Consider the following 25,474-nt stretch of genomic DNA (forward strand, 5'->3'; position numbering starts at 1 on the left):
CCTTCTGGGCGAGTCTGGTTTTACTAAGAATCTCTCCGTCCAAGTCAAATCCCAGGGGGTATAAATAGCACTGCTCCTACCCCCATCTGACCCGCAGATGAAGATTAGCATAAACTCAGCTGGAGAGGTCAATAGGAGGACGAGGACCTGGGTTCTGGGTTAGTAGCCACTGAAATCAGACACTCAGAATCTCAGGCGAAGAATCTTTAGATACCGGGGCATTCGCGGGAGAAAAGGAATTCCGGCTTCTTTGCTCATGCCAGGAGCAGGCGGTCCCAGATGGGAGAATCCTGGGACTGCAGAGGCTGGGCCTGTGGGCTGGATGAGCATGAAAGGAGCAGAGTGCCAGGGTTACCTTGGGCCACTTCGTTCTGCGCTCTCATTGCTCCTGCAAAACCGCGTCGGAAAGCAGCAGAGACAGGCGACTGCGATTTGTGTTTGGGTGCCGAGCCCTTCAACACAACCTGTGCTCTTCAGGCAGCCTTGGAGCCATAATGAAAACACAGTCCCTGCCTTCCATAGTTCAGTGAGCTGTTGTAAAGAAAAACTAGATTATGTGTGCTAAAGCACCATGCAACGACAAGATAAAATGGGGGAGTAATAATACCATGATACCATGGAAAACAAGCGCAGCAAACACGTAGCTCTTGCTTATTGCCAGGCACTGTTCTGAGTTTACATTCACGATTTCACTCAGTTCTCACTGTAACCTTTTGAGGGAAAAGTCTGTTGCTATCTTTATATTTCAGATAGGTGATGAGAACCACGGAGACCTGGAGGAACTCTAAGTAAGCCATCCAGGAAGGACTGGTGCTAGGATTTGAACCCAGGCTGATTCCTTTTAACCACTATGGTTTAGAGGGGAAAAAAAAAGCCACAAAAGCATAAACTTTTGCCCACACTAGAAGACCAGCATTTGAATCCTGGCTTCACGGGCTGTGTTGTGTGGTCAGACTCTTAGGCAGCCTGGCTCTCATCAATGAAAACACTTGTAGATGTTTGGTGGGGATCAAATAAGAAAACGTGCCAAATATAGTGTTTAGCCAACAGGAGTCATGTTAGCAGCTTATTAATAGATTTTGGTGGTGGGGTAGCCTGGTCAGACGGTCATTAAAAAAGAAATACCACAGCCCAGGTGGATTGAACAACAGGTTTATTTTCTCATGGTTTTGGAGGCTACAAGTCCAAGATCAAGGTGCCGCTGAGTGGGTTTCCACTGAGTGCTGAGGGCTCTTGTCCTGGCTTGCCATCACCTTCCTGCCATGTCCTCACATGGCCGTTCCTGTGTTGAGTGGAGGGAGGAGAGAGAGGGAGGGAAGGAAGGAGGGAGATAGAAATAGAGAATAGAGTTATCTTTTGTCTCTTCTTCTAAAGACATCAGTCATGTTGGATTATGACCTCACCTTTATAACCTCAGTTAACCTAAATTACCTCTGTAAATGCCTTATCTCCAAATTACAGTCACACTGGGCACTAGGCCTTCAACCTATGAATGTCGGTGGACACAGTTCAGTCCCTAGCAGGTGGGAAGCTGAGGAGAGAGGGCTAGGAGAGAAAGGATGTTTCTAGAGATTTAATGTGCAAGGTAGATGTCTCAGGCATCGCCTCAGGGAGAAAGGAAGCTGTGGCTATGTGTCGTCCGGCAGTAGGGAGAAGAGATCGTCACCAGTGTGTGCTATTTGCTTTCTCTTTGGTATTATGGAAAACGTCTTTCTATTTTCTATTTTTGATCTTGCCAGGTGAGCCTGAATTTAAATACATTGGGAATATGCACGGTAATGAGGCTGTTGGAAGGGAACTGCTCATTTTCCTGGCCCAGTACTTATGCAACGAATACCAGAAGGGGAATGAGACAGTCGTCAACCTGATCCACAACACCCGAATCCACATCATGCCTTCGCTGAACCCCGACGGCTTTGAGAAGGCAGCATCCCAGGTGGGTGCCCGGCTGGTCAGGTGGGGCTGGCCTTCCTCGTGATCCATGTGCTTGTACGTATGTACGCAGCTGTAAGTAATGCTGTCATCTGGAGTTTCCACAAGGCTCACTGGAGAGTAAAAGTGGTACAGAATTCAGCTGGCTGGTAAGAAAATAAGCCAGAATGTGAGGGGTTAAAGAATTTCTTCTTCAGCAGAGACTGAATGAGAAGTTTTGTTAATCAGTTAATTTTTTGATAATGTTTTTCTTGTGTTGTTAAATAATTCCGATTAATTCATCCTCGTTTGTGACTAGATAAATTTCCTTCTAAAAATTTGCCAGTATGAAAAATACTGCTCTGTATTGAAGGGGAATCCCTCGGCTCGGTCTGGATGAGTCAGGGACACAGCGCCCTCTATCGAAACAAAGGAGGAAGAGCTTCTGGCCAGACCAATGTTTTAATAGCTGTCTAATCTTTGTTTAATCATGAGAAAAATTTAAAAACACAAATAAAACAGAGGCCAGCACCGTTGCACATTAGATTAATCTTTCGCCTGCGACGCTGGCATCCCATTTGGACACCAGTTCTAGTCCCGGTTGCTCCTCTTCCAGTCCAGCTCTCTGCTGTGGCGTGGGAAGGCAGTGGAGGATGGCCCAAGTGTTTGGGCCCCTGTACCCATGTAGGAGACTGGGAAGAAGCTCCAGGCTCCTGGCTTCAGATCGGCTCAGCTCCATCTGTTGTGGCCATTTTGGGGGTGAACCAATGGAAGGAAGACCTTTCTCTCTCTCTCTCACCGTCTGTAATTCTACCTGTCAAATAAATAAATACAAATCTTAAAAAAAAAACACAAATAAAACAAAAAATAACTCGCCAATAAACTAAAAATAATGTGATAGACTTTGGCTGTTAGAGAGCTAGAAATGAATGGTATTTAAGAGAAGCTATAGAGTGTATTCTCATTTTGATTGGACAGGATTGGGGATATAATATTTGCGGTTTTCTTCAGTTTGAAATAATTTTTCTATTGTATGGGAACACAAGTAAAGCTTTTAATTTTTATTTTTTAAAGTAAATATTTTTGTGTGTAGCTGCAATTAAGAAAATCCAGGGACCCAGTAGTTTGATATCTACTCACAAAGTGAATTTCTGTAAATAAGTATAATATTGATATGCTTTCCAAAGTTATAGGAGAAAAAATCTAGTAAGAAAATTAAGTTATTTGATGTCTTAATGTGATCTTGATCTTATAAGACAGATGAGTAAAAGATTATCATGGTTGTTTGGTGTCTTACAGATTTTTATTTCTCACAGTCTAAGGTATATAGGAGTACATGACTTAAAAATCCATCATAGATTTGAAGTAATTTGATCATAAAACAAAATTCACATTATAACATTAAACCGAGTATCTTGGAAATTCATTAAGTTTCTAGGTTGTAGCACAGTGAAAGGAAGCATTTAAATTGGACAGAAATTCCTCAAATCGCAAGACTCTAGAACTTTTGTTCTAGAGCTTGTTTTTCTTCTTGAGGACTACTGGAAGGAGATGTGTTATTAAAACATGAATTATTCATGTTGGACTTATTTTAAGCTTCTACTCTTATTTAATGATTCTTTTAAATATTTAAAAATAGTTTGCTATGATTTAGAGGCAATGAATATTTTAGTTAAATCTAAATACAGGATGTATGCTATTATTAATTAATATATACTGAATTTTTGAAATTGAATGACACATACCTCTTAAATACTTATTAACACTTAAAATATGATTCATCAAAAATATTTTCACAATATCCAAACAAGTACCTTAAATCGATACCTTCATTCTTTTGTAAGTAAAATGCTGAAAATTGCATTATGGGAGGATATCATTGAAACGAATACTTAATCCTTATTTTAAACTTATTTTAAAAACCATGAATAGAGACCTTATAGTTACACAATGCCGAATAACTGAGCATCTTTGTGATTTTTTTTTTCTTTTTTTTAGCCTGGTGAGCTCAAGGATTGGTTTGTGGGTCGAAGCAACGCCCAGGGAATAGATTTGAACCGGAACTTCCCAGACTTGGATAGGATCGTGTACGTCAATGAGAAAGAAGGCGGCCCCAATAACCATCTGCTGAAAAACCTGAAGAAGATTGTGGATCAGAACGCAAAGGTCGACCATACGTGTCGTCGTCGTTTTCCGGGCTGTGTCCTCTAAGCTAAGGCGATGGGCCCTCACGTGTTTGTTCTTCCTGAAGGATGCAGGCGTGCGGCAGGCGTCTGCCCTGTCACCTGCTGTGGTTTCAGTTACCCACCACCATCTCAGTCCAAAACGATTAAATGGGCAATTCCAGAAATAAACAGTTCACTAAGCTTTACATTGCGAGCTGTTCAGAGTAGTGCGATGGAACCTCGGGCTGTCCCACTCCATCTTCCCTGGCTGTGAGTCGTCCCTAGAGCATCCACACTGTATCTGCCACCCCACCATTCAGTGGTGTCTCTGTTAAAGAGATCAGCTGTCATGTTGTCACAGGGTTTTGTTCAAGTCATTCTTGAACAGTTTCCGGGACTGGGACCCCGATGTGTGAGAATAGTGACGTTGGCTATTTTATTACAGTATATCATTATAGCTCTATTTTCTTGTGAGTTATTGTTAATCTGTGACTGTGCCTGACTTACAAATTAAACTTTATCAGAGGGATGGATATCTAGCCAAAAGCATCTTATAGAAAGGGCTTGGGAGTACCTGCAGGCATTCACTGCAGGTCTCAGAAAAGGGGCGAAGACTGTCACGTGTGGAGTAGTTAACTCTGACATGAAAGTCATGGCCGGCGGGCTGGTGCCGGACGTGAGTCCTGCTCTCTGGAATTGGGTTCAGGGGTGGGGACAGAAGGGAGGAACCCAGAATGGGCATCTCAGTCACCACGGCTCTGGATCTGTGTCCCTGTAAGTTCTCTTCAAGGTCTCCCGGCTCCATCGCTCTAGCTCCAGACCTTTGGTGGCGTTCCATTCTCAGTTTCACCTGCTCGCTGGGTCCCTTTGCCCAGTGGAACCCAGGGCCGCAAGCTTAGCTTCTCTGGAAGCAACGATTTTCTCTTAGAGTCACTATTCTTCCATTATCCTGATCATGAAAACCTTTGATTTTTCTGCTCCCCGCCCTCACCAGCAGTGAGTTCCCACAGCTCCCACCTCGGCAGTCTCCTTTCCTTTGCAAAGACACCCCACGGCTTTAATTCAGGTCCCCACGGTCTGCTCTGCCGGGTGAGACTCCTACTCTTTGTGTCTAGCCTCTCTCCATTCTATTGAATCTTCCCAGAGTCCTCCATAGTGAACCTCTCCACCCCCACCCCCACAGTCACTCTTTTGCTTCAGACCTTGCCAGTGGTCCATAAACTGAAGAATGCTGACAGAGTGAAAAGCCAGTATGGGAGAACAGTGTGATGGTGAAACTCGGAGACCCTGACTCAAGTTCTAGCTCTGAGATTTGCTGTGTGAACTTTGAAAGGTTACTTGACATCTCTGTGCTTCAGTGTCTTCATCGGGGATGTGGAGACGGTAGCAGTGTCCATCTCATCAGATGCTCATAGAGACTGAAAGAGTTAACACGTGTAGGGCGTGAGGTCGGGAGCCAGAACTCTTATCATCTCCGTGTAATTTCTCAGCGCTTCCTGTTAGGGGGGTACTCAGGACTAGATGGACACATACTCACTCAGCACTGGGTGTCTTCAAACCAACATTGTTTTCAGTGCTGCAGAGAAGCTGAGCCTACAAGGAAGAAGCGCAGGAGGCAGCTCTCAGTTCCTGCTTGGTTGCCGCAGGCAATTCTTGCTCTAAGTGGGAGGGGGAAAGAGCCATTTCCCCACCCGTTATAGCTTCAGGGTCATTCACAAGTCCCTTGGCCCCTGGAAGCTGCCAGCTGGCTCACCCCGTAATCTGGCTTGGATGCTCGGTACAACCACACCCTCTCCTTGTTCCCGGGATTTTGTTTTCTGACAGTTCAGTGCCTGGCTCTGAATCATCCCCAGGTCTGGGATCCCTTGCCTTTGCTCCCAGGTCCCCCGCGGGCAATGTCCCTCTGCTCTCGAGGATGCGTCCTGAGAAGCTTGCTTTGTGTTCTCCAGGGCGGTGCTCACTGTCGCGGGAGCATTCCTCCTCTCACCAGGATTTGTTTATGTGGCTGCCTTTCTCCATGAGTCTGCATCTCACCCCCTTGTTCCCAGGGCCTGCTATGAGTGCAGGTGCAATCCAGTCCCACAAGCAAATCTGAAAAATGTAGGATGTGAAAATGCAGTCATGAACAATCCAGGCTGGGACACTGGGGAGAGGGTCCTCAGGCAGAGGGTCCCAGATTGTTGACCTAAATTCTCGACATTCTGCTGCCTGTGTTTAGGAGTCCTCCCAGAAACCTGGGCTCAGCCTACAGGCGCAGGCTGGTCTGCCAAGGGCTAGGCTCTGGCCAGACCTTCTAAGTGAGTGACCAGAGCTTCCCTGCCTGGGAGTCACAGACACACTCGCTGCTTCTCAGCCCCGCCCCCCCAAAGTACCTTTTCCAGGGAGAGGGAGAGCTGGACAGGTGATGGCCAGCAAAGAGGGTACAGACCTGTTAGTATGACTTCAGCAGAAACAAAACGCTAGCCTCAGACTTTCCCATCTTTGTCTTTGTTGAACCTGCCTTTGTTACATCTGAGAAACAAGGAAAATAATTTCTGGCACCTGTCATGGAAGAATTGTGAACTGAACTCATGTTGACCAGATGTGTGATTGGCAACTTTGTGCAAGTGACATTATTTCCAGCCTGCACCACCTCCTCCATCCCAGCTTTAACCGGGATAATATTTGTGTAATCTCTAGATAATTTTGTATTTCTAGCTTGGGTAATATTTGCTTAAATGATGCATGCTTATTGGTATTATTATTTTTTAAAAATATTTATTTGAAAGGCAGAATGACAGATGAAGAAAGAGAGAGAGAAAGAAAAAGAGAGAGACAGATTTCCATTTGCTGGTTTACTCCCCAAATGCCTGCAATAGCCAGAGCTGAGCCAAGTTGAAGCCAAGAGCCTAGAACTCTATCCAGGTTCCCCCTATGTGTGGCAGGGACCCAAGTACTTGGCTTATCACCTGCTGCCTCACAGACATGTTAGCAGGAAACTGCATTGGAAACAGGGCGGGAGTGGGGGGCAGAACTCAATCCAGGCCCTCCAATACGGGATGCCGGCTTCCTAAGTGGTGGCTTAACCTGATTGTACCACAATGCCTATGCCGATGGTATTCTTTTAAATAAGAACTTTTATTGAGGGGCCGGTGCCGTGGCTCACTTGGTTAATCCTCTGCCTGTGGTGCTGGCATCCTATGTGGGTGCTGGTTCTAGTCTTGGTTGCTCCTCTTCCAGTCCAGCTCTCTGCTATGGCCCGGGAGTGCAGTGGAGGATGGCCCAAGTGCTTGGGCCCTGCACCCACATGGGAGACCAGGAGGAAGCACCTGGCTCCTGGTTTTGGATCGGCGCAGCGCCGGCCGTGGCTGCCATCTGGGGAATGAACCAATGGAGGGAAGACCTTTCTCTCTCTCTCTCTCTCACTGTCTATAACTCTACCTGTCAAATATAAAAAAATAAACAACTTTTATTGAAAAGAAAAAAAAACCCCAAAACTCAATGCCACTACTTTTTCTAGATAAATGCAAATTAAAGAAAAATACATGGAAATCAAAGTTTAATCCCCTTCCTGACACATAAAGCAAGATGTGTTTACTGTATACTGATTCTTCAGTAAAGCTGTTTATAATTGGGGGATGGTATTGTGCATGTCTTGTGCCTTGTCTCCGTTTCCCCAGTTTGTCAGTAAGAATGCGGGAGTGTTAAGACCCAGCAGGGAAGAGACAGTTGGCAGGGATTTCATAAGCGTCACTATATATCCCCTCCCACTCCCTTCCCTTCGCCCCTGATACCTCTGTCTGTGCATATCACCTAGGAATGCTTTGGAATCGCAAGGTTAGCTCTGCTGTTTGTTGGGCCAGCCTTCCCCTGTTAGAGATGCAGATTCCAGCTGATACGGCTCCATGGAGCATGGAGTCTGGGGTGTGTGCTGTGGCCTTGGTGGTGGAAGGAGTTGACATTCTCCGCGAGCCCCTGGTGCTCCGCCCCCCCTCCCCCCCCAGCCCCCGAGACGGGCCGCGAGGCCGACACTCTCCTGGCCCCTCTGAGCCTCTCTGCCTAGAGCTTCCTCTTGCTCTTCTTCCTGCTGGGTCGTTTCTCACCTGCTCTTGAACTGTCGGTTCAGCTGCCTCCCCTGTCATCCAGGCTCAGTGGATGGAAATGCATCCCATAATTTGTTGAGTTTATACTTACCTTTAATGGTTACCGTTGTGAAGAGACCTAAATCAAATGAGGAACTTCAAACAGTCCATGGAAAAATCGGGGAGCAGCTGTTTGGCCTAGCACCGTGCCTGGGTCCCACGTTGAAGTGCCCGAGTTTGAGTTCTGGCTCCTGCTGCTGGCTCCAGCTTCCTGCTAGCATGCTGGAAGGTGGCAGTGATGGCACAGGCGATTGGGTCCTTGCCACCCATGTGAGAGACTCAGACTGTATTCCCAGCTCCAGGCTCCAGCTCTGGCCCAGCCCGGCCTCAGTTGTTGTAGGCATCTGGGGAGTGAACTGGAGGATAGGAGGTTTCTCTCTCTCTCTCTCTGAAATAAATAAACAAAAAAATTTTAAAGTTTATAGAAAAGTAGAGTTAACAGATATGTTTAATGTGATGTAAAAGTTTTGAAATCCATGCATAATCTTTTTATGGTATGCATTTTCTATACATTTTTAATACCACTCCTAGAGTTTCAACTTATTTTGGGAGCCAAAGTCATCTAATGATACAGCCTAAAATTTGGGCTGCATTTACAGTCTTTAAATGGAAGTTTAAAGTTAATTAAGTATTTATTTTTATTTGAGAGACAGAGACAGACGCACATAGATATTCCTCCTCAAACGCCCTCAGTAGCTGGGGCCGGGCTGGCAACTTAATCTTAGTCTCCTACATGGCTGGCAGGGAGCCAAGTCCTTGAGCCCTCACCTACTGCCTCCCAGGGTGCACATTAGCAGGAAGCTAGAAATGAGAGCAGAGCCAGGACTTAAAGCCAGGCACTCTGACGTGGGCTGAGGGCCACTCAAGTGATCTCTTGGCCACCGCAGCAAATGCCTGCCCCCAAGTGCAGGCTGTAAAGATAGGCCACAGCTGGTTTTAGGTTCCACAGGGGCTTGATCTTAGGGGTGTCTTGGTGTCTTCTCGGTGGGCCACTTAAATGTGAGGAGTTCTCAAAAAGTTCTTTAGGTAGCAAAGTTATGAGTAATTTTAATTTTCTTGTTTGTGACTATCTGTCTCCTCTACAGTTTGTGAGGTGAGCATTTGTTAATAGTGAGGGTAAAATCCACCAACCAGACAAATAGCAAAAATAATACCCTAATCTTTTTGTAACCAACATACAATAAGTTTACGAATTTTTGGAATATGGTATGATAATTCAGCAAAGGTACACATTGTGGGGTGATCAAATCAGGGTATCTACTGTTTCTCTTTCCTTAAACATTTACCATTTCTTTGCATTGAGAGCCTCTGGACTCCTTTTTCTAGTTCTTTATACAACATGCAATAAGTTGTTGTAAGCTATAGTCACCCTGCCATGTTGTAGAACATTACAACTTATTCTTCCGGTTAGCCATGTTTTGCTACCCCTTAACAATATCCTAAATCACCCTTTTCCACAGTTCTGAGTAGCACATGTGAAGAATAGGAGAGTTTTCTGCAGTGACGCTGACATACTAAGAGTAATGTGTGTCTTCTGGCTCCTGCTTTGGATTGGAATCCTCACCTGTGTGGACTTGTGTATGGTATTTCACACCCCCCAGCATCAGATTCTCCCCTGGGAAGTGGAGCTCCCTGTCTTTGTATACCCAGTGAGGTGTTATGAAGTGCAATAAAATAGCATATATGAGAGCAGTTCATAAGCCAAACTGGGATACACAAATACATGATCTCACCCTGACCACCAACCCATATGGATGCCTTTAGAATTGCTGTCCCAAAGAACAGTACAGATCACATCTCCAGGGACAGCTTTTTTCTTTTTACCACAGAAATACTTGGAGTTTTAGAATCTCCCCCACTGCTATTAAAAGCTCATCATATAAAAGTATCAAGTTTTTGGCTCCAGATTAATTTTTTGGTATAAATTTTTCTCCTTTGTTTTGCTTCCAAGATACGAGGGGATGTGAATCATTCAAAAAACTCAACATGAATTCCTGAAACGTGTGTTTTTGTTTGTAAATTTAAGATGATCATTCCAAAGTAAACTGAGATTTTATAGGTACCTCTAAAATAGACCCAGACTAATATTCTTGTATAGGGACAGTGTTTGAAGTAGTAGAAGAAAACTGGAAAAACAGCAAGCCAAAGTTGGAAATAAAAATCTACCACGTGTTTGAAGAACCTTAGATGAGGAACTCTGCTCTGCAGCCCAACTGTTATCTTCTCTCCTTATCTTATCCTTAACTATTACGAGCCGAGATGCATGAGCTATGACAGATCAGCTAAAGCTGTCCCAACATTTGTAAGTGATTTGCAGGTTTGTTTTCAATTTACCAAAGAGAGAAAAACGGACAGAACTTGTAAAGAAATTTAAGTGCTATTGAAATATTTTTATTACACATCTGAGAAAGATAGATATGGGGGCTGCTGCTCTTACAGGAAACTTTTTTCCAATGAAAACAACCGCAAAGTGGTTGAAATAGGACCAGGTTCCAGTTTTTTTTTCTTGACCTTTCCTATGTCTTTGCTGTCATGAGAGCGTACCAATGACTCCAATTCATAGTCCTTTTCCCCTCCAATCTTTCATATAGCTTGCTCCTGAGACCAAGGCTGTCATTCACTGGATTATGGACATTCCTTTTGTGCTCTCTGCCAATCTCCATGGAGGAGACCTTGTGGCCAATTATCCCTACGATGAGACCAGGAGTGGTAGGTATTCTTGCCTGTCCAACTGGTTCATGGTTTGCAATGACTATGCTCAGTGAGGGTATATAGGATGACTTGTGTGATACTCTTTTAGATAACCAGTCATTAAGTGATAGACATACGTATTGTTTAACAGGAACATCCCCTAATAATTTCATTTAGCAGGGGCACATCTGTTGGACAGAAAAAGACTGTAATGTTTTTTCAAAGCTTAGGTGAATAGAAACAGGATTTTCTTCAAAGGTGTATTTGTTTAACTTGAGAGGGAGAGGAAGAAGGAGAGGAGAGGCAAAGTGGCGGAGGGGAAGAGTGAGTGAGTGAGAGAGAACCTTCCTGATTACTGGATCTGTTCCAAATGCTTGCAACAGGCAGGACTGAGTGAGTGGCTGGGGCAGAGCCAGGAGCCAGGTGTGCAAGTTCAGTCTCCCACGTGGGTAGCAGGAACCCAATAACTTGAGAGATCAGTGCAGCACTGCTGCCTCCAGTGTCTGCATTGGCAGGAAGCTGGAGCCAGAGCCAGGGTTGAACTTGGGCATTCTGATGGGGCAGCCAGTGTTCCAATGGCTAGGCTAGATTCCCGCCCCCCGCCCCCAAACATGATGCCGATAGAATACTTCTGAAAAGAAAAGAAGACAGAAGTCAAAGTTGGGTCGCTCCTGGTCACTGGTAAAAGGGAGCGATTACAGAAATTACATAGGCTTGTGCGCCAAGGACTTCCATACAGAGACAGCCTCCTGGTGCCTGGGCAGGGCGCCGTGACTCTGTGCATCTTGGTGTGCGCTCTTTCTGGGGATGCCAGGAAGGGGAAGTGTCGCTTGGTCTCCTCCATGAGTTTCAGTTGCACCTCAGGTAGCGCAAGCTTTAGCTAGTTATTTCAGCTTAATTTTTCTTGCTCCAGGAAGTTTCCTGCATCGTATCCATTCCTGGGGACCTTGAAAGAGTTAGCGCTTTGTAAACATGCGATGATGCTTTTAGATTTCGGGAAGCTTTGGGAGTTGAAGAAAGATTAGCAAAACAAAATTGTTAAATAAACTTAGGAATTTTGTGGCTTGTCAGGAGCTGGGAAATTTGTAGGCTAGGAATACAAGGGGAGCTCCAAAAACCTCAAAAAACTCCAAAACGTGCAATTGAAAGATAAGTTTATAAGAAATTTGGAAATCCATGCATAGTTTTCACATAATACAGTTTTCTGTGAACCTTTTGAAGTCCCCTCATATTTTATAGTACATAAGTAAGAATTCAAAGCATAAAATTAATATGATGTATTTCTTCAATGTACATAGGAGATTTAAAACGAACTCTAAAGTAGAATACTGAATAGCTTGTGTGAGAGTGGTTCATAGAGTCAGTGAGGTTTGTGCAGGTGCATTTTTAAATAACATTTAATCAGCAGGATTGTCTCTGTTATCCTTACCTGAGTAAGAGTTCATGGGAAACGCATATAAAAAACTATGATTGCAAAATTTATGGCCTTACCAGCTTTTCTTGTGAAGCTCCAGTTAGTAAGTGGCATATGCATTCTATCCAACTTCTCCATGGCAGTGCTAGGAGCGGAAGTTACAGAACCTAAGCACAGTGGGTAATAGTTTAGTACTTAACCCTTCACCCCACTTCCCCTGGTGACATAGCTGGAAAAAAAGTACCAGTAAAAACTCAACACGGAATCGCTCCTTGGAAAAACAAGCAGGGTATTTTGATCAGTGTCGAGTCCTTTCATCTTGAGAATTATTTTTGCAGGAAGTGCTCATGAATACAGCTCCTGCCCAGATGATGCCATTTTCCAAAGCGTGGCTCGGGCGTACTCCTCTTTCAACCCAGTCATGTCTGACCCCAACCGGCCACCCTGTCGCAAGAATGATGATGACAGCAGCTTTGTAGAAGGAACAACCAACGGTGGTGCCTGGTATAGTGTGCCTGGCGGTGAGTTTCCATTCTGATCTTTGTTTATGTGATGGTTGCTTATTGACAGTTACCACTGAGAGTCAGCCATTCATCCTCCTCCATTGTTATAGAGTACATTGAATTTACAGTTCTACCAATAAATTTCCTGTCTATTTTGTGCAAATTTTTTGGTAACTAAGGCATACTTTTTCTGAATACCTGTTTTCCATGAATTTTTTTCTCATTTGAGAGACTGAGAGAGATACAGACAACAGAGCTCCCATCTGCTGGTTTATTCCCCAAAGCCTGCAATGGCCAGGGCTGGGTGGTTGCTGCAGCCAGGAGCCAGGAACTCAATTCATATCGTCCATGTGGGTGGCAGGGACCCAACTACTTGAGCCATCACCTACTGCCTCGTAGGGTGCATATTATCAGGAAGCTGTAACGAGAAGCAGTGCCAGGATTTGAATCCAGAACCTCCAATATGGGATGTGGTTGTCCAAATGAGCTTGAATCTTTTACCTTGTTGTCTTTCTTGAAGCCCATTCCAGAAGCAGGGAATGTGGGTAACACCTGCCTTAGCACCCTACCTCAGCAATGCATTAAGCTAAATGATCGCTTAAGAACCTAGGAGAGTTGGTGCTTTAAGGGTAGTGACTGTCTTTTCTAAGTGTGTTTTTCAATCACTGATGGTAGGAAGTTTCCTACAAACTTCCTCAAATGCACCAGTTGGTGTATCTTTTGCTTGGCCCTCAAGGTGGCAGAGTGGCCTTTTTTTTTTTTTTTTTTGACAGGCAGAGTGGACAGTGAGAGAGAGACAGAGAGAAAGGTCTTCCTTTGCCGTTGGTTCACCCTCCAATGGCCGCTGGGGCCGGCGCGCTGCGGCCGGCACACTGCGCTGATCCGATGGCAGGAGCCAGGAACCAGGTGCTTCTCCTGGTCTCCCATGGGGTGCAGGGCCCAAGCACCTGGGCCATCCTCCACTGCACTCCCTGGCCACAGCAGAGAGCTGGCCTGGAAGAGGGGCAACCGGGACAGAATCTGGCGCCCCAACCGGGACTGGAACCCGGTGTGCTGGCGCCGCCAGGCAGGGGATTAGCCTAGTGAGCCACGGCGCCGGCCTCTGTGTAGAGTTTTAATCACCATGAGAGTATTTGATTTTCCATTTGGTGCTTTGGCAGGGATGCAGGACTTCAATTACCTCAGCAGCAACTGTTTCGAGATCACGGTGGAGCTCAGCTGTGAGAAGTTCCCACCCGAGGAGACCCTGAAGAGCTACTGGAAGGATAATAAGAACTCCCTCATCAGCTACCTTGAGCAGGTAAATGCAGTCCCCAGCATGCAATGGGAGATTCAGGAGCATTTACACTGGTGTGCCACAGTCTCCCAAGAGGTGTTCAGTCCGAGGCATCCATCTGCCCCAGAATGAGGCTGTCTTATTTGGAAGACAGGTGCTGGCCATGGGTTAGTTAGGCTTTCACTTGTCATAGCTTTTGTGCTTCATGACTATTCACTGAGAATGTCTGCACTGGAGAGTTGTGGAGAAGTGAGGTAGAACCTTGTTTTCATCCGTATTATTCGAAACGAGCAATCCCGGACTCTCACCTTCCCTAGCCCCTTCGGTGTGTGGCATCCCAGGAGGCCAGGGGCTGAGTAGGGAAAGTGAGGCCCACAGAGTGCACTTCACTCTTGAGCTCATGCAAGTGTAGCAGCAGGACTGCGGGTGAGTTTGTCCTTGACCGTATGTCCTGCATCCCTCGCTTGTCTCAGCCTAGCTCAGCTGCGTCATGGGTAATCACGATCACGGCAGCTTACACTGGCTGGGCACTTACTGTTTCCCGGTCATTATCCTAAATGACTGGCATGTAACAATAGTGGCACTTTGTCCTCATGACAACCCTGTGAGGGAAGTTACATCAGTACTACCACTACCACCACCTCCACCACCACTACCACCACCACCATCACCTTCCTCAGTGTGTGGATTAAAGATGAAGAATCAGCTACACAGGGAGGTTACACAGGGAGGTCCTTCAGTCGGAATTTGAATCCAGAATCACTGTGCTCTATGCCTCTTATGACATAGCTGGGACAGTCACCAGAGAGTCACTGATGCAGCCCTTCTGGTGAGATCCGTGTAGAACTGCAGAGGTTCTCATCCTCTGCCAGCACTTCACTGCTTAAGACCGGGACAGCCCCTTGCTGCCTCACTCCCTGTATAGGCTGTGACATTGGTATTGGGCAGGGGCAGTGGAAGGACGTAGACGCCATTCCTTGCCTGAGTGCCTAGACAGTATTTGAATTCCGTTCTGAATGTGGTCATTTACACCTAAAGTCCAGTAGAGTGATGTCAACATCCATGACAGCAGAAACACACATTTATTAAGCTAATCTGATATGAACAAAGGCTGTTAATATTTAGTCACTTACATATATACATGTGTTTGTATAAACATATATATATATATATATATATAAAACCAATTCATTTTCCAAAAATCAAAGTCAGCTTAGCAACTCTTCTACACATGTCAAACGTCCGTACAGCCCTACTAACAAGGACTATCATGGACTAGAGCCACTGGAATGGACCCGATTACAGAATGCCCATTCCACAGGATTTTTTTTAAAGCTTTTATTTATTTATTTGAGAGGTAGAGTTACAGACAGTGAGAGGGAGAAACAGAGGGAGAGGTCTTCCATCCATTGGTTCACTCTCCAAATGGCCTCAATGACTGGAGCTTTGCTGATCCGAAGCCAGGAGCCAGGTGCTTCTTCCTGGTCTCCCACGTGGGTGCAGGGGCCCAAGGACTTGGACCATCTTCTGCTGCTTTCCCAGGCCACAGCAGAGAGCTGGATTGGAAGAGGAGCAGCTGGAACTAGAACCGGCGCCCAAATGGGTTGCCGGCGCCGCAGGTGGAGGATTAACCTACTATGCCATGGCCCCATTCCACAGGATTTTTTCAGTCAGTGGATTCCTGTTGCAAATTAGCATAAAAATATGTTTGAGCCACAAAATCTAAGGATAAGTAGCCATGTTCCAAACCCAAGATCAGCTTTGGTGGGAACCCTATAGGTCTTCTTTGAAGACAGCTGTGTTTAGGTGGATTTTCTAAGATCAAGGTTAACTGAGGCTGGCGCCGCAGCTCACTAGGCTAATCATCCGCCTTGCGGCACTGGCACACCAGGTTCTAGTCCTGGTCGGGGTGCTGGATTCTGTCCCGGTTGCCCCTCTTCCAGGCCAGCTCTCTGCTGTGGCCCGGGAGTGCAGTGGAGGATGGCCCAAGTACTTGGCCCTGCACCCACATGAGAGACCAGGAGGAAGCACCCGGCTTTGGATCCGCACAGTGCGCCAGCCATAGTGGCCATTTTGGGGGTGAACCAATGGAAGGAAGACCTTTCTCTGTCTCTCTCTCACTCTCTAACTCTGCCTGTCAAAAAAAAAAAAAAAAAAAAAAAAAAAGAAAGAAAAAGAAAAGAAAAGAAATCAGCTGAAAAGAGGGATGAAGTTATGTACTCTGTTGGAAGTCACTTGGACAGAGGTTTGCTCTGTGATCCCCATGACCTGCCCTGACATGGTGCTGGTGTTAGGGGTGCGAGCTGTGTAGCAGCAGATACAGTGGTCTTTTGTAATGAACAGGCTCATACAGCTGACACCATAAACACTCCGTTTAGGGAATCTGAGGCTGATGAAAGATCAGGGAAGACTGCCAGGAGCTCTGCCTTGATGCGGTGTTCTTGACAGTAGTGGTGACTACTGATTGAACACCTGGGCCTAAAATCTAGGCCTGGACCAGTTTGCACTTCATGGAAAGTAGGTGATTAGTGGCGCTAACTCTGGTTGGTTGGGAAGGAATCTCTTGCAGGGTTTTAAAGGAATGTTTGCAGGAACTGAGACCTGTGAAGCTAATTAGGTAAATGGTGTGCTGAGGAGCAGTGTCTCCCACTCAACAGCTTTGGAAAGGTCTATTACGAAGATTCTCAGGGGATCTTGCAGGACTGGTTCATGGGTACCTGTATCACAATCATCTGAGTCCTTAAAAATGAATTTCTTGTCTCATGTGGAGTCACACTCTTTCAAAAACTCTTCTTTTTTTAATGTTTATTTATTTGAAAGGCGGAATTACAGAGAGAGAGAGAGAGCAAGCGAGAGCGAGAGAGAGAGAGAGGCAGATACTCTATTCACTGGTTTACTCCCCAAATGTCTGCAACAGCTGGAGCTGGACCAATCCAAAGCCAGGAGCTTCGTCCAGGTCTCCCATGTGGGTGGCAGGGACCCACAGGCTTGGGCCATCTTCCACTGCTTTCCCAGGTGCATGAGCAGGGAGCTGGATTGGAAGTGGAGCAGCCAGGACTCAAACCAGGACCCATATGGGATACTGGCACCACAGGCTGTGGCTTTACCTGCTATGCCACAGCACTGGCCCCTCAAAAACTCTTTGGGTGATACCTAAGTACATAAGAGGTTAAAAGCTACTGATACAAATAGTCCCAGCAACAATGGAGAATCTCCTGGATGCCTTTTAAACTGTGGTTGAAATGGAAACGCCCTAGAATCTGGGTAGAGATGATTAGAGGGGCAGGGGTCATGAACAGCCTCTCCAAGTTGTGAGTGAAACTTGAACTTCTGTGATTTCCTTCGCAAGAGCCATGCAGTGACAGTGTTTTCCAACCTGAATTCATGTGGGGTTCTGACAGCCCATAACCCTTCTGTTGGTATTTATTACTGCAGTGGAATCGTTTAAACAGAAAAGTTGGCATATCAGAAAAAAGAATAAAGAAAAAATAAAATTGAAAGGATAAAAGAGAGAAAAATGCTGCCCACAATTGGCATAGTAGAGGGGAGATGCTTTCAAAAAAGATTTATTCATTTATTTTAAAGGAAGAGCATTGGGGAGAGTGACAGCGAGAGAGCGAGAGGGAGAGAAAGAGAGAGAGAGCGAGAGGAATGGCTGCAGCTGCCAGGCCTGGGCAAGGCTGAAGCTGGGAGCCTGAACTCCCTATGACTGGCAGAGGCCCAGGCACTTGGGCCACCCTGTGCTGCCTTTCCAGAGCACTAACAGGCAGCCAGGTCTGAACAGAACAGCGTGGACCTAGAACAGCACTCCAACACGGGGTGCCGGTGCCACAGGCAGCAACTTAGCCAGAGGCCCCTGATACTTACCTACTTAACAGGGTGTTGATTTGTACACTGTAGTAAGTCCTGTGACTTTACAAGTATGAAAAACTTTATTTATTTATTCTAATCCAGAAAGTACTTCAAGGTCTTTAAGGTCTTTCTTTGACTCAGAACAAGATACAAATTTTCAGGAAGCTACTTGTCATTTCCTTTTGGTCATGCTTTGATTTTTTTGCCACTTTTATTTAATAAATATAAGTTTCCAAAGTACAACTTTTGGATTATAGCAGCTTCCCCCCATAACCTCCCTCCCACCTGCAAGAGCCAGGTGCTTCCTCCTGGTCTCCCATGCGGGTGCAGGGCCCAAGCACTTGGGCCATCCTCCACTGCCTTCCCGGGCCACAGCAGAGAGCTAGCCTGGAAGAGGAGCAACCAGGACAGAATCTGGTGCCCCAACCGGAACTAGAACCCGGGGTGCTGGTGCTGCAGGTGAAGGATTAGCCTAGTGAGCCGCGGCACTGGCCAAGATTCACTTTCAATTATCTTTATATATAGAAGATCAACTTAGTATATACTAAGTAAAGATTTCAACAGACTGTACCCACACAGATACACAAAGTATAAAGTACCATTTGAGTAGTAGTTTTACTGTTAATTCGCATAGTACAACCCATTAAGGACAGAGATCCTCCATGGGGATTAGTGCACAGTGACTCCTGTTGTTGATTTAACAATTGACATTCTTACATATGACATCGATCATCATCTGAGTCCCTTGTAACTGACTAGTGAGATGGCATTGGTACATGCCACCTTGATGGGATTGCATTGGAATCCCCTGGCATGTTTCTCATGCTTTGATTCTTTAACACTCAGGATCGACAGTATTTTGCTAGAAAATAAGGAATGCTTGGCATGGAACATTTGGAAGGCCACTTACTACAGGAATGTTTGTTTGTTCTTGACTTTGATAGATACACCGAGGAGTTAAAGGATTTGTCCGAGACCTTCAAGGTAACCCGATTGCCAATGCAACCATCTCCGTGGAAGGAATAGATCATGATGTTACATCCGGTGAGTGTCTGCTCTGACCTGGAGCCCAAGGTACAAAAAAAGCCTACTTCTCATTATTGTAATTATAATCTTACACTCCTGGCCTCCTTGTCTCTTTCCACTGTCTCTCCCTTACTTTTGACCTAGGCCCATTGCATTTGTGGGAGCAGGTCAGGCACAGTGAAACGCAGGGTGGCTGCTGTGCCTGGAAGTCGGGGTGCAGCAGGTGGCGCCCTTTCTTCAGCTGTGTCTCCCCAGAGCTGCCCAGGAAAGCAAAGGGAAACAAAGCTGGTGGGAGTTAGCATACTAGTGTCTTTCCTAGTCTCTGCAATGAGCTGTGAAGGGAACTAGATGGTAGGGTAGAAGAGAACTGCTGGCGTAGAGTGTGTCTGGAATTTGCGTTCATTTCTTCACTTACTCCGTATCATAAATGCAGAGTTATTCAAGGTGAAACTGGAGGCTGTAGGATTCAAGTGGGATGTTATTTATTTCTTGGTTTAAAGCCCCACTTCCAGTTTCCCGGTTTGGGAAAAATGTCCTATTTTCCTGGCACTTCTCTGCACTCCTGCTATTAAACTCCTGTCAAGTTCATTTTAGGTTAACTGTCATCTGTTGGGATCATTGCAACATTTTTTTAAGTCATAAGGTTTTTATAATTTTTCTAGGTCTAACGCATAATTAACCTTAATTTCCCAAACTGGTGTATATATCACTATTTCTTAATCTTCACATTCACTGCTTGGATTTGTTTTAAATCTATAACATCTGTCCTCTTAAATGCCATTTACTCACATGCCCAGCAGTATTTATCAACACCCCATGAGGGCAGCACGCCTCCAGAATCTGGGCCAAGATATGGTCCTCTTACCTCTTAGCAGGGGTAGAACTCCGGCTTGGGGCCCTCTGGCTCCAGGATACCTCTTCTGTCTGTGAACCATTGGCTGCCATACAAATATTACTTTCTCTTCACTCCATCATATGAAAAGTTTAGGAAACTCTGACCTAAGGAATCAAAGGGAATGAAATCTGAGGACTGGACTCTTGGATACTCCAGCTTTTCCTTTTTTTTTTTTTTTAAGAGATTTATTTATTTATTTGACAGAGTTACCCAGAGAGAGGGGAGAGGGCTTCCATCCGATGGTTCACTCCCCAATTGATTGGCCACAATGGCCGGAGCTGCGCCCATCCGAAGTCGGGAGCAGGAGCTTCTTCCAGGTCTCCCATGTGGGTGCAGGGGCCCAAGGACTTAGGCCATCTTCTACTGCTTTCCCAGGCCATAGTAGAGAGCTGGATCGGAAGTGGAGCAGCCGGGTCTCCAACCAGCACCCATATGGGGTGCTGGAGCTTAAGGCCAGGGTGTTAACCTGCTGTGCCACAGTGCCAGCCCCTCCAGCTTTTCAAAGTCAAGGTGATGAGGAAGGAAGAACAAACAATGGCCTCCAAAGCAGAAGGAAAACAATATGCATTGTCCTGGAAGCCTGGGGGTGTTTCACGAAGGAGGGAGTGATAAGGAATGCCAGCAAGAGCAGCCTTGTGAATGCATCGCTGGAGTTAGCCACGTCATTAGGGGCACAAGTACCATGCATTTTATTCCAGGTTCTTGCTTGCCTAGAGATAGGAATTCAAAGCAGAGACATAAACATGGTACACATGTGAGAGATTTATTTAAGGGAGACGGTGAATATACATTCATGCCAGAGTGTGGGGGACCCTACATGGAGAAATGCCCATTAGGAGTGGGCCAGAAGGTTGCCTATGAGGAGAGATGGGAAGGAGGCCAGAGGGCAACCCATGAACATGGCCAAGGGCAAAAGAAGGGTGTCTCCACATGTATCTGTTTTATGGGGAAGTGCCCTAATAGAATATACAAGCGAGGTGGAGTTTAGTGTGTATGAGGCTTCCTGGGAGTTCCATACCTCCTCCACCTGGAGCTTAACTTCCATGTGGCCATCATGGCATCTCCTCCTTCCTGGTCTCAGATGAGACACTGGAGCATCATGGGAAAGTGAGCATACTGGATTGACAGGTAAGGGAGAGGAGTTACAATGCCTATGCGGAAATATTCTGGCTCAACTCTTCCTGACACCCTGCCCAGCTCCCCTGTACCGGTGTGGGTAGCTATGACAAGATCTGTTTCCTGTGGAGTGCATAAGCAGAACCTGATTGGAGAAAGTCCAGGAGAGAGTAGGAGGAGAATCATCAGTAACAGAGAATGCGGACAGATCTTTCCAGAACTTTGGTTATCAACAAGATACAGGAGGCACTGTCTGAAAGGAGATGTGGGGGTCTGGAGACAGACGGGACGATGTGGTGATGGGGGCTTCACCTGCCCTGGTTTGATCTGTTTCACCGTGAGATAAGATGGGAAGTATGCCCTGAGAGCGCAGGTGAGGAGGATGTGTGGCCCAACTCAGGAGAAGGAGGAAGTGTGGCTTGTCCTGGAGGACCTCCTGCAGAGAGTGCAGCTCCTACCACAGCCTCAGCACCACCCTGCAGAGGCAGAAGGCCCCCGTCTCGGGCCCACCCAGAGCCAGTGCAGCGGATTGTGCATTTTGTCAGGTTTTCCAGGAGGCTGATATCCACCTAAGTTTGAGAAGCCTTGATGTAGGAAAACAGGAGATTGGAAGAACTCAGGAGACCCACCTGCTCTGAAATCTTTAGAAATCGGAATTTCTAACTAGATCCTCGGGAGTTGTGGGGATGCCGCCCTTGGGCTGCACTCTGCAAACCCCCGACCTGGACTTGCACCATCAGGTCTTCACCTAGCATGAATCAAAACGTGCTGCCAGGTGCTCTGACCTCCCCGCTCAGGACCTGATAGATGTCTTTTTTTTTTTTTTTTTTTTTTTTTTTTTTTTTTTAAGATTTATTTATTTGAGAGGCAGAGTTATAGAGGGTGAGAGATAGAGAGAGGGAGAGGTCGGGTCTTCCATGTGCTGATTCACCAGCTAGGCTGATCCGAAGATAGGAGCTTCTTCCAGGTCTCCTTCGTGGGTGCAGGGCCCAAGCACTTGGGCCATCCTCCACTGCACTCCCGGGCCACAGCAGAGCTGGATCGGAAGTGGAGCAGCCGGGACTAGAACTGGTGCCCACATGGGATGCTGGCACTGCAGCCTGATGCTTAACCTACTGCACCATAGTGTCGGCCCCACTGTAGACGTCTTTTTACCTGTATTTCTCCTGGTGCAATCAGAAGAGCCATGCTCTTAGATGTCTGCTAGATAACAGTAATGTCTGTAAAGCAGCTGTAAGAAACGAGCATATTGGGAGAGCGTCTTTCCCTTTTCAAGAGAACTTCTTCAAATTCCCTGTATATTTATTTTAAATATAGGGATCGGAGACTAACCAAGCAATGGTAGGTAGGTATTAGATGGCATAACTATGCGATCCACATGTGTGCCTTGTGATTTGATATCTTGTTTTCCTGCAGCGAAAGATGGTGATTACTGGAGATTGCTCGTACCTGGAAACTATAAACTTACGGCCTCAGCTCCTGGCTATCTGGCAATAACGAAGAAGGTAGCAGTTCCTTATAGCCCTGCTGTTGGGGTGAGTAAACGTAAGAACTTAGCCTGGCAATAATAGCGAACCTAGTAAAAACTAAGTACCACCCATTGTCAGGCATATTCGAGTGACTTACATTTAATCTTCATAATAAACCTATGAGGTGGGGAGTATTAGCCCCATTTAATAGATGAGAACACTGAAGCCTAACAATATTAGATGATCTGCCCCAAATCTCATTGAATGATTTACCACCGGTGTTACCATTTCTCAGTTTCTTAAAGATACATGAAAAATTACAATTTTATTTGCTAACCTGAATTTCAATCTACATGGAATTTTGTTCCTTTCTGTCTTTATTTCTGGCACATAGCACAATGCTTTACTCACCAAATATTTAAAAAAAATGATGCCAACTAGACGATTTGGGGCTTTAACTAAACATTTGTTAAGCATACACCATGAGCACGGCCCCTATGCTAAGTACTACTGAAACGTATATTTTATTCAAGCAGATACCATTAATTTTGCTAGAAAGGAGATGGTGATGAGACCACAGTATTTCCAATTCAAAGGCTTACCTGAAATAAATGTATTGTGTTTTATTTGTGCACCCAAAGTTTGGAGTATAAAAATTTGTTTTCGGCAAACAAAATATATCGAGTTTTTAACTTATGCTTTGGTTTTGGCTGTGTGTGCGTGTGAGTTAGGTTGTGTATACATTAAAATAAGGAGGCAAATTTTCAAAAAGTGAAAAAAAAAATAGCCCCAGGAACAGTCTGTAAAGGTTCAACCATTTTGATCCTTAACTTTTCTGGCTGTCTTGGTTCCAGGATGTGTAATCACATTCTAGAACAACCAGGGGTGCAGGTGGCCACATTCAGAACTCTTGGTTTCATGCGGAGCGGGGCCTGAGGGTTGGGGCTGAGTGCTGCAGATTTTGAATAGGCTCTGTGCAGGAGGCCGCCTAGACCTGACGAAGCTCCCACGTGACAAGGGCAGTGGTTTGGAGATACGTGTTTTCATTCAGTTCTTCAACAAACTCAAGACTTTGGAAGGCAGAACTTGATGGCTGGGGACAACAGCACATAGAACTGTATTCTCCCATATGTCTCCATCTAGTAAGAGAAAGTCCAAGCTGGCAGGGAAAGCTCATTCAATAGATAAAGGCAGAATATTAACTCCAAGTGACACCTTTTTATGAGGGGAAGATGGGGCAGGAGGTTTTCTTGAACTATACCTGCCTTAAAGTGATTAGAGCAAAGCACATTTCAAACATGATGACTTTTGATTTTCCCCCTGAGAATATCTCTTGTTTATTATAAGAGATTTTTTGAGGATCTACTTTAATTTGGGTGACTGAGTTGAGATTGTTATTTAAGCAATGAAACTGTTCATTTTTATGTCTATTTTTAAAAGCAATTTGATAAAAATAAGTTCTTGATTTTTCTCCCTTAGGTTGATTTTGAACTGGAGTCATTTTCAGAAAGGAAAGAAGAGGAGAAGGAAGAGTTGATGGAATGGTGGAAAATGATGTCAGAAACTTTGAATTTTTAGAAAGGCTTCTAATTAGCTTTTAATCTGTCTATATAATGTAGTATGATGTAATGTGGCCATTTTATTTTAGGTTTTGTGCAGTTATTTAATATTGATTTTTGATCATTTAAATATTAAGCAAAATACATAAATAGACTTTTAGGCAAAAATATAAGAGCTTTATTTCACTCTCTTATAGCATTTGTTTTCCTACATCTGCGGAAAGGACTGTAGAAAAGATTTATGTAATCTAGTCATCTTAGACAAACGCAATATTCCAGGTGTTATTTACAATACAGGACTTTTTGAGTAATTTTAGCTTTTAAAAATTAGTAGACTTATTTTAATGTAACTGGTGAGCCTGTCACATAATGAATGCCATTGAAAAGATCAATGGACATTGCTTGGAGTTGTGAGCACTCTATCACAAGACTTCAGTAGTTCAGTAGAAATTATTATTCGTCTATTGTGCTGACTAGCTACATAAGCATGATCTTGTTAATGCATTTTTGATGGAAAAAACACATACATGTTTACCAAGAGATTTTATGAAAGGAATAGAGACCGACTTCTTGCTTGCACACATAGGGGCACTATTATATCATTCAGCCTGTTAACACTACGTAAGAATTTAGCATTTTCTTTTGGTTGTAGATTGACTCAAAAATGCATTCTGAATGAATAAAGGTTACAAAAAAATCTTCCTGGTGTGTATTTTGATTCTTCATTGTTTTTGGTTTAGAGCTGAGTTCTTGTAATGAAAAAAATATATTCCCTTAATAGTGACTTCTTATTTGTTCATCTGCATTTTAAAATGCGTGGACTTCTATATGCCAAGCAAGGTGTTGGCATTGTGTATATTATCATGCTGGACAAAAGGTTCTGATTCCATGGATCTTATGGGCTAATTGTGGATACAAACTTTAAACACACACAAAAATTAATATGTAATTAATGCATTCTGGTGAGTAAATCAATGGGAAAGAATAGAGTGTGGAGAGAAAGAATAATAGACAAAATTAAATTCCACTGGTGCGGGAGTGAGGCCTTTTATGCACATAAGCCCGGAGTTAAAATATGAGTAGATGGGAGCCTGCAGAGTGACTGAGTGTGTGTGTGCATGTGCGTGTGTGTGTGTGTATGCTGGTGGTAGTATGATTGCTCAATGTCGCAGGTACACATTTTTGTTAGGATAGTGCTAAATGTTGTAGCAGTGAATCTTCAGATAGTCAAAGGATCTTCCAAAAGTTCATGGAAAATAGATATTATGATAAAATTATGCATGGATTTCCATTTTTTTGTACCAAGATAAGCTTGTCTTTTAATTCTATTTTTCCATGAACTTTAAAAAAAAAGACTGTTATATGTTAGCTTAGAACACAGTATATTTCTTGGTCCAGGGACCTGTACTGGGAAGAAGATAGATAAGGTGCCTTTTTACCACACAGTTGGGGACACATCCTGAATCTACCATCTTC

At 44.9% G+C, this 25,474-nt stretch overlaps 1 protein-coding gene and 1 long non-coding RNA gene across 2 annotated transcripts; one reads left to right on the forward strand and one right to left on the reverse strand.

Annotated features, from left to right (window-relative positions):
• Positions 1–1,739: 1,739 nt before the first annotated feature.
• On the forward strand, positions 1,740–24,237 carry LOC100343872 (carboxypeptidase E). The gene is made up of 8 exons (XM_089301928.1): positions 1,740–1,936; positions 3,910–4,077; positions 10,789–10,906; positions 12,641–12,823; positions 13,966–14,105; positions 18,878–18,977; positions 22,387–22,505; positions 23,919–24,237. Exons 1-8 carry the CDS (start codon positions 1,769–1,771, stop codon positions 24,015–24,017), a joined length of 1,095 nt encoding a protein of 364 aa, XP_089158054.1. The 5' UTR covers positions 1,740–1,768; the 3' UTR covers positions 24,018–24,237.
• LOC149124833 (uncharacterized) lies at positions 4,924–8,631 on the reverse strand. Its single transcript, XR_016211592.1, has 3 exons — positions 8,250–8,631; positions 5,614–5,734; positions 4,924–5,494 (listed from the first exon to the last, which is right to left on the reverse strand). It is a non-coding gene; the product is annotated as an uncharacterized LOC149124833 (long non-coding RNA).
• Positions 24,238–25,474: the final 1,237 nt, after the last annotated feature.

The sequence above is a fragment of the Oryctolagus cuniculus genome, chromosome 8 (genome assembly GCF_051225735.1).
Source record: "Oryctolagus cuniculus isolate XC-2025 breed Fujian yellow rabbit chromosome 8, ASM5122573v1, whole genome shotgun sequence".
Lineage (NCBI taxonomy): Eukaryota > Metazoa > Chordata > Mammalia > Lagomorpha > Leporidae > Oryctolagus > Oryctolagus cuniculus.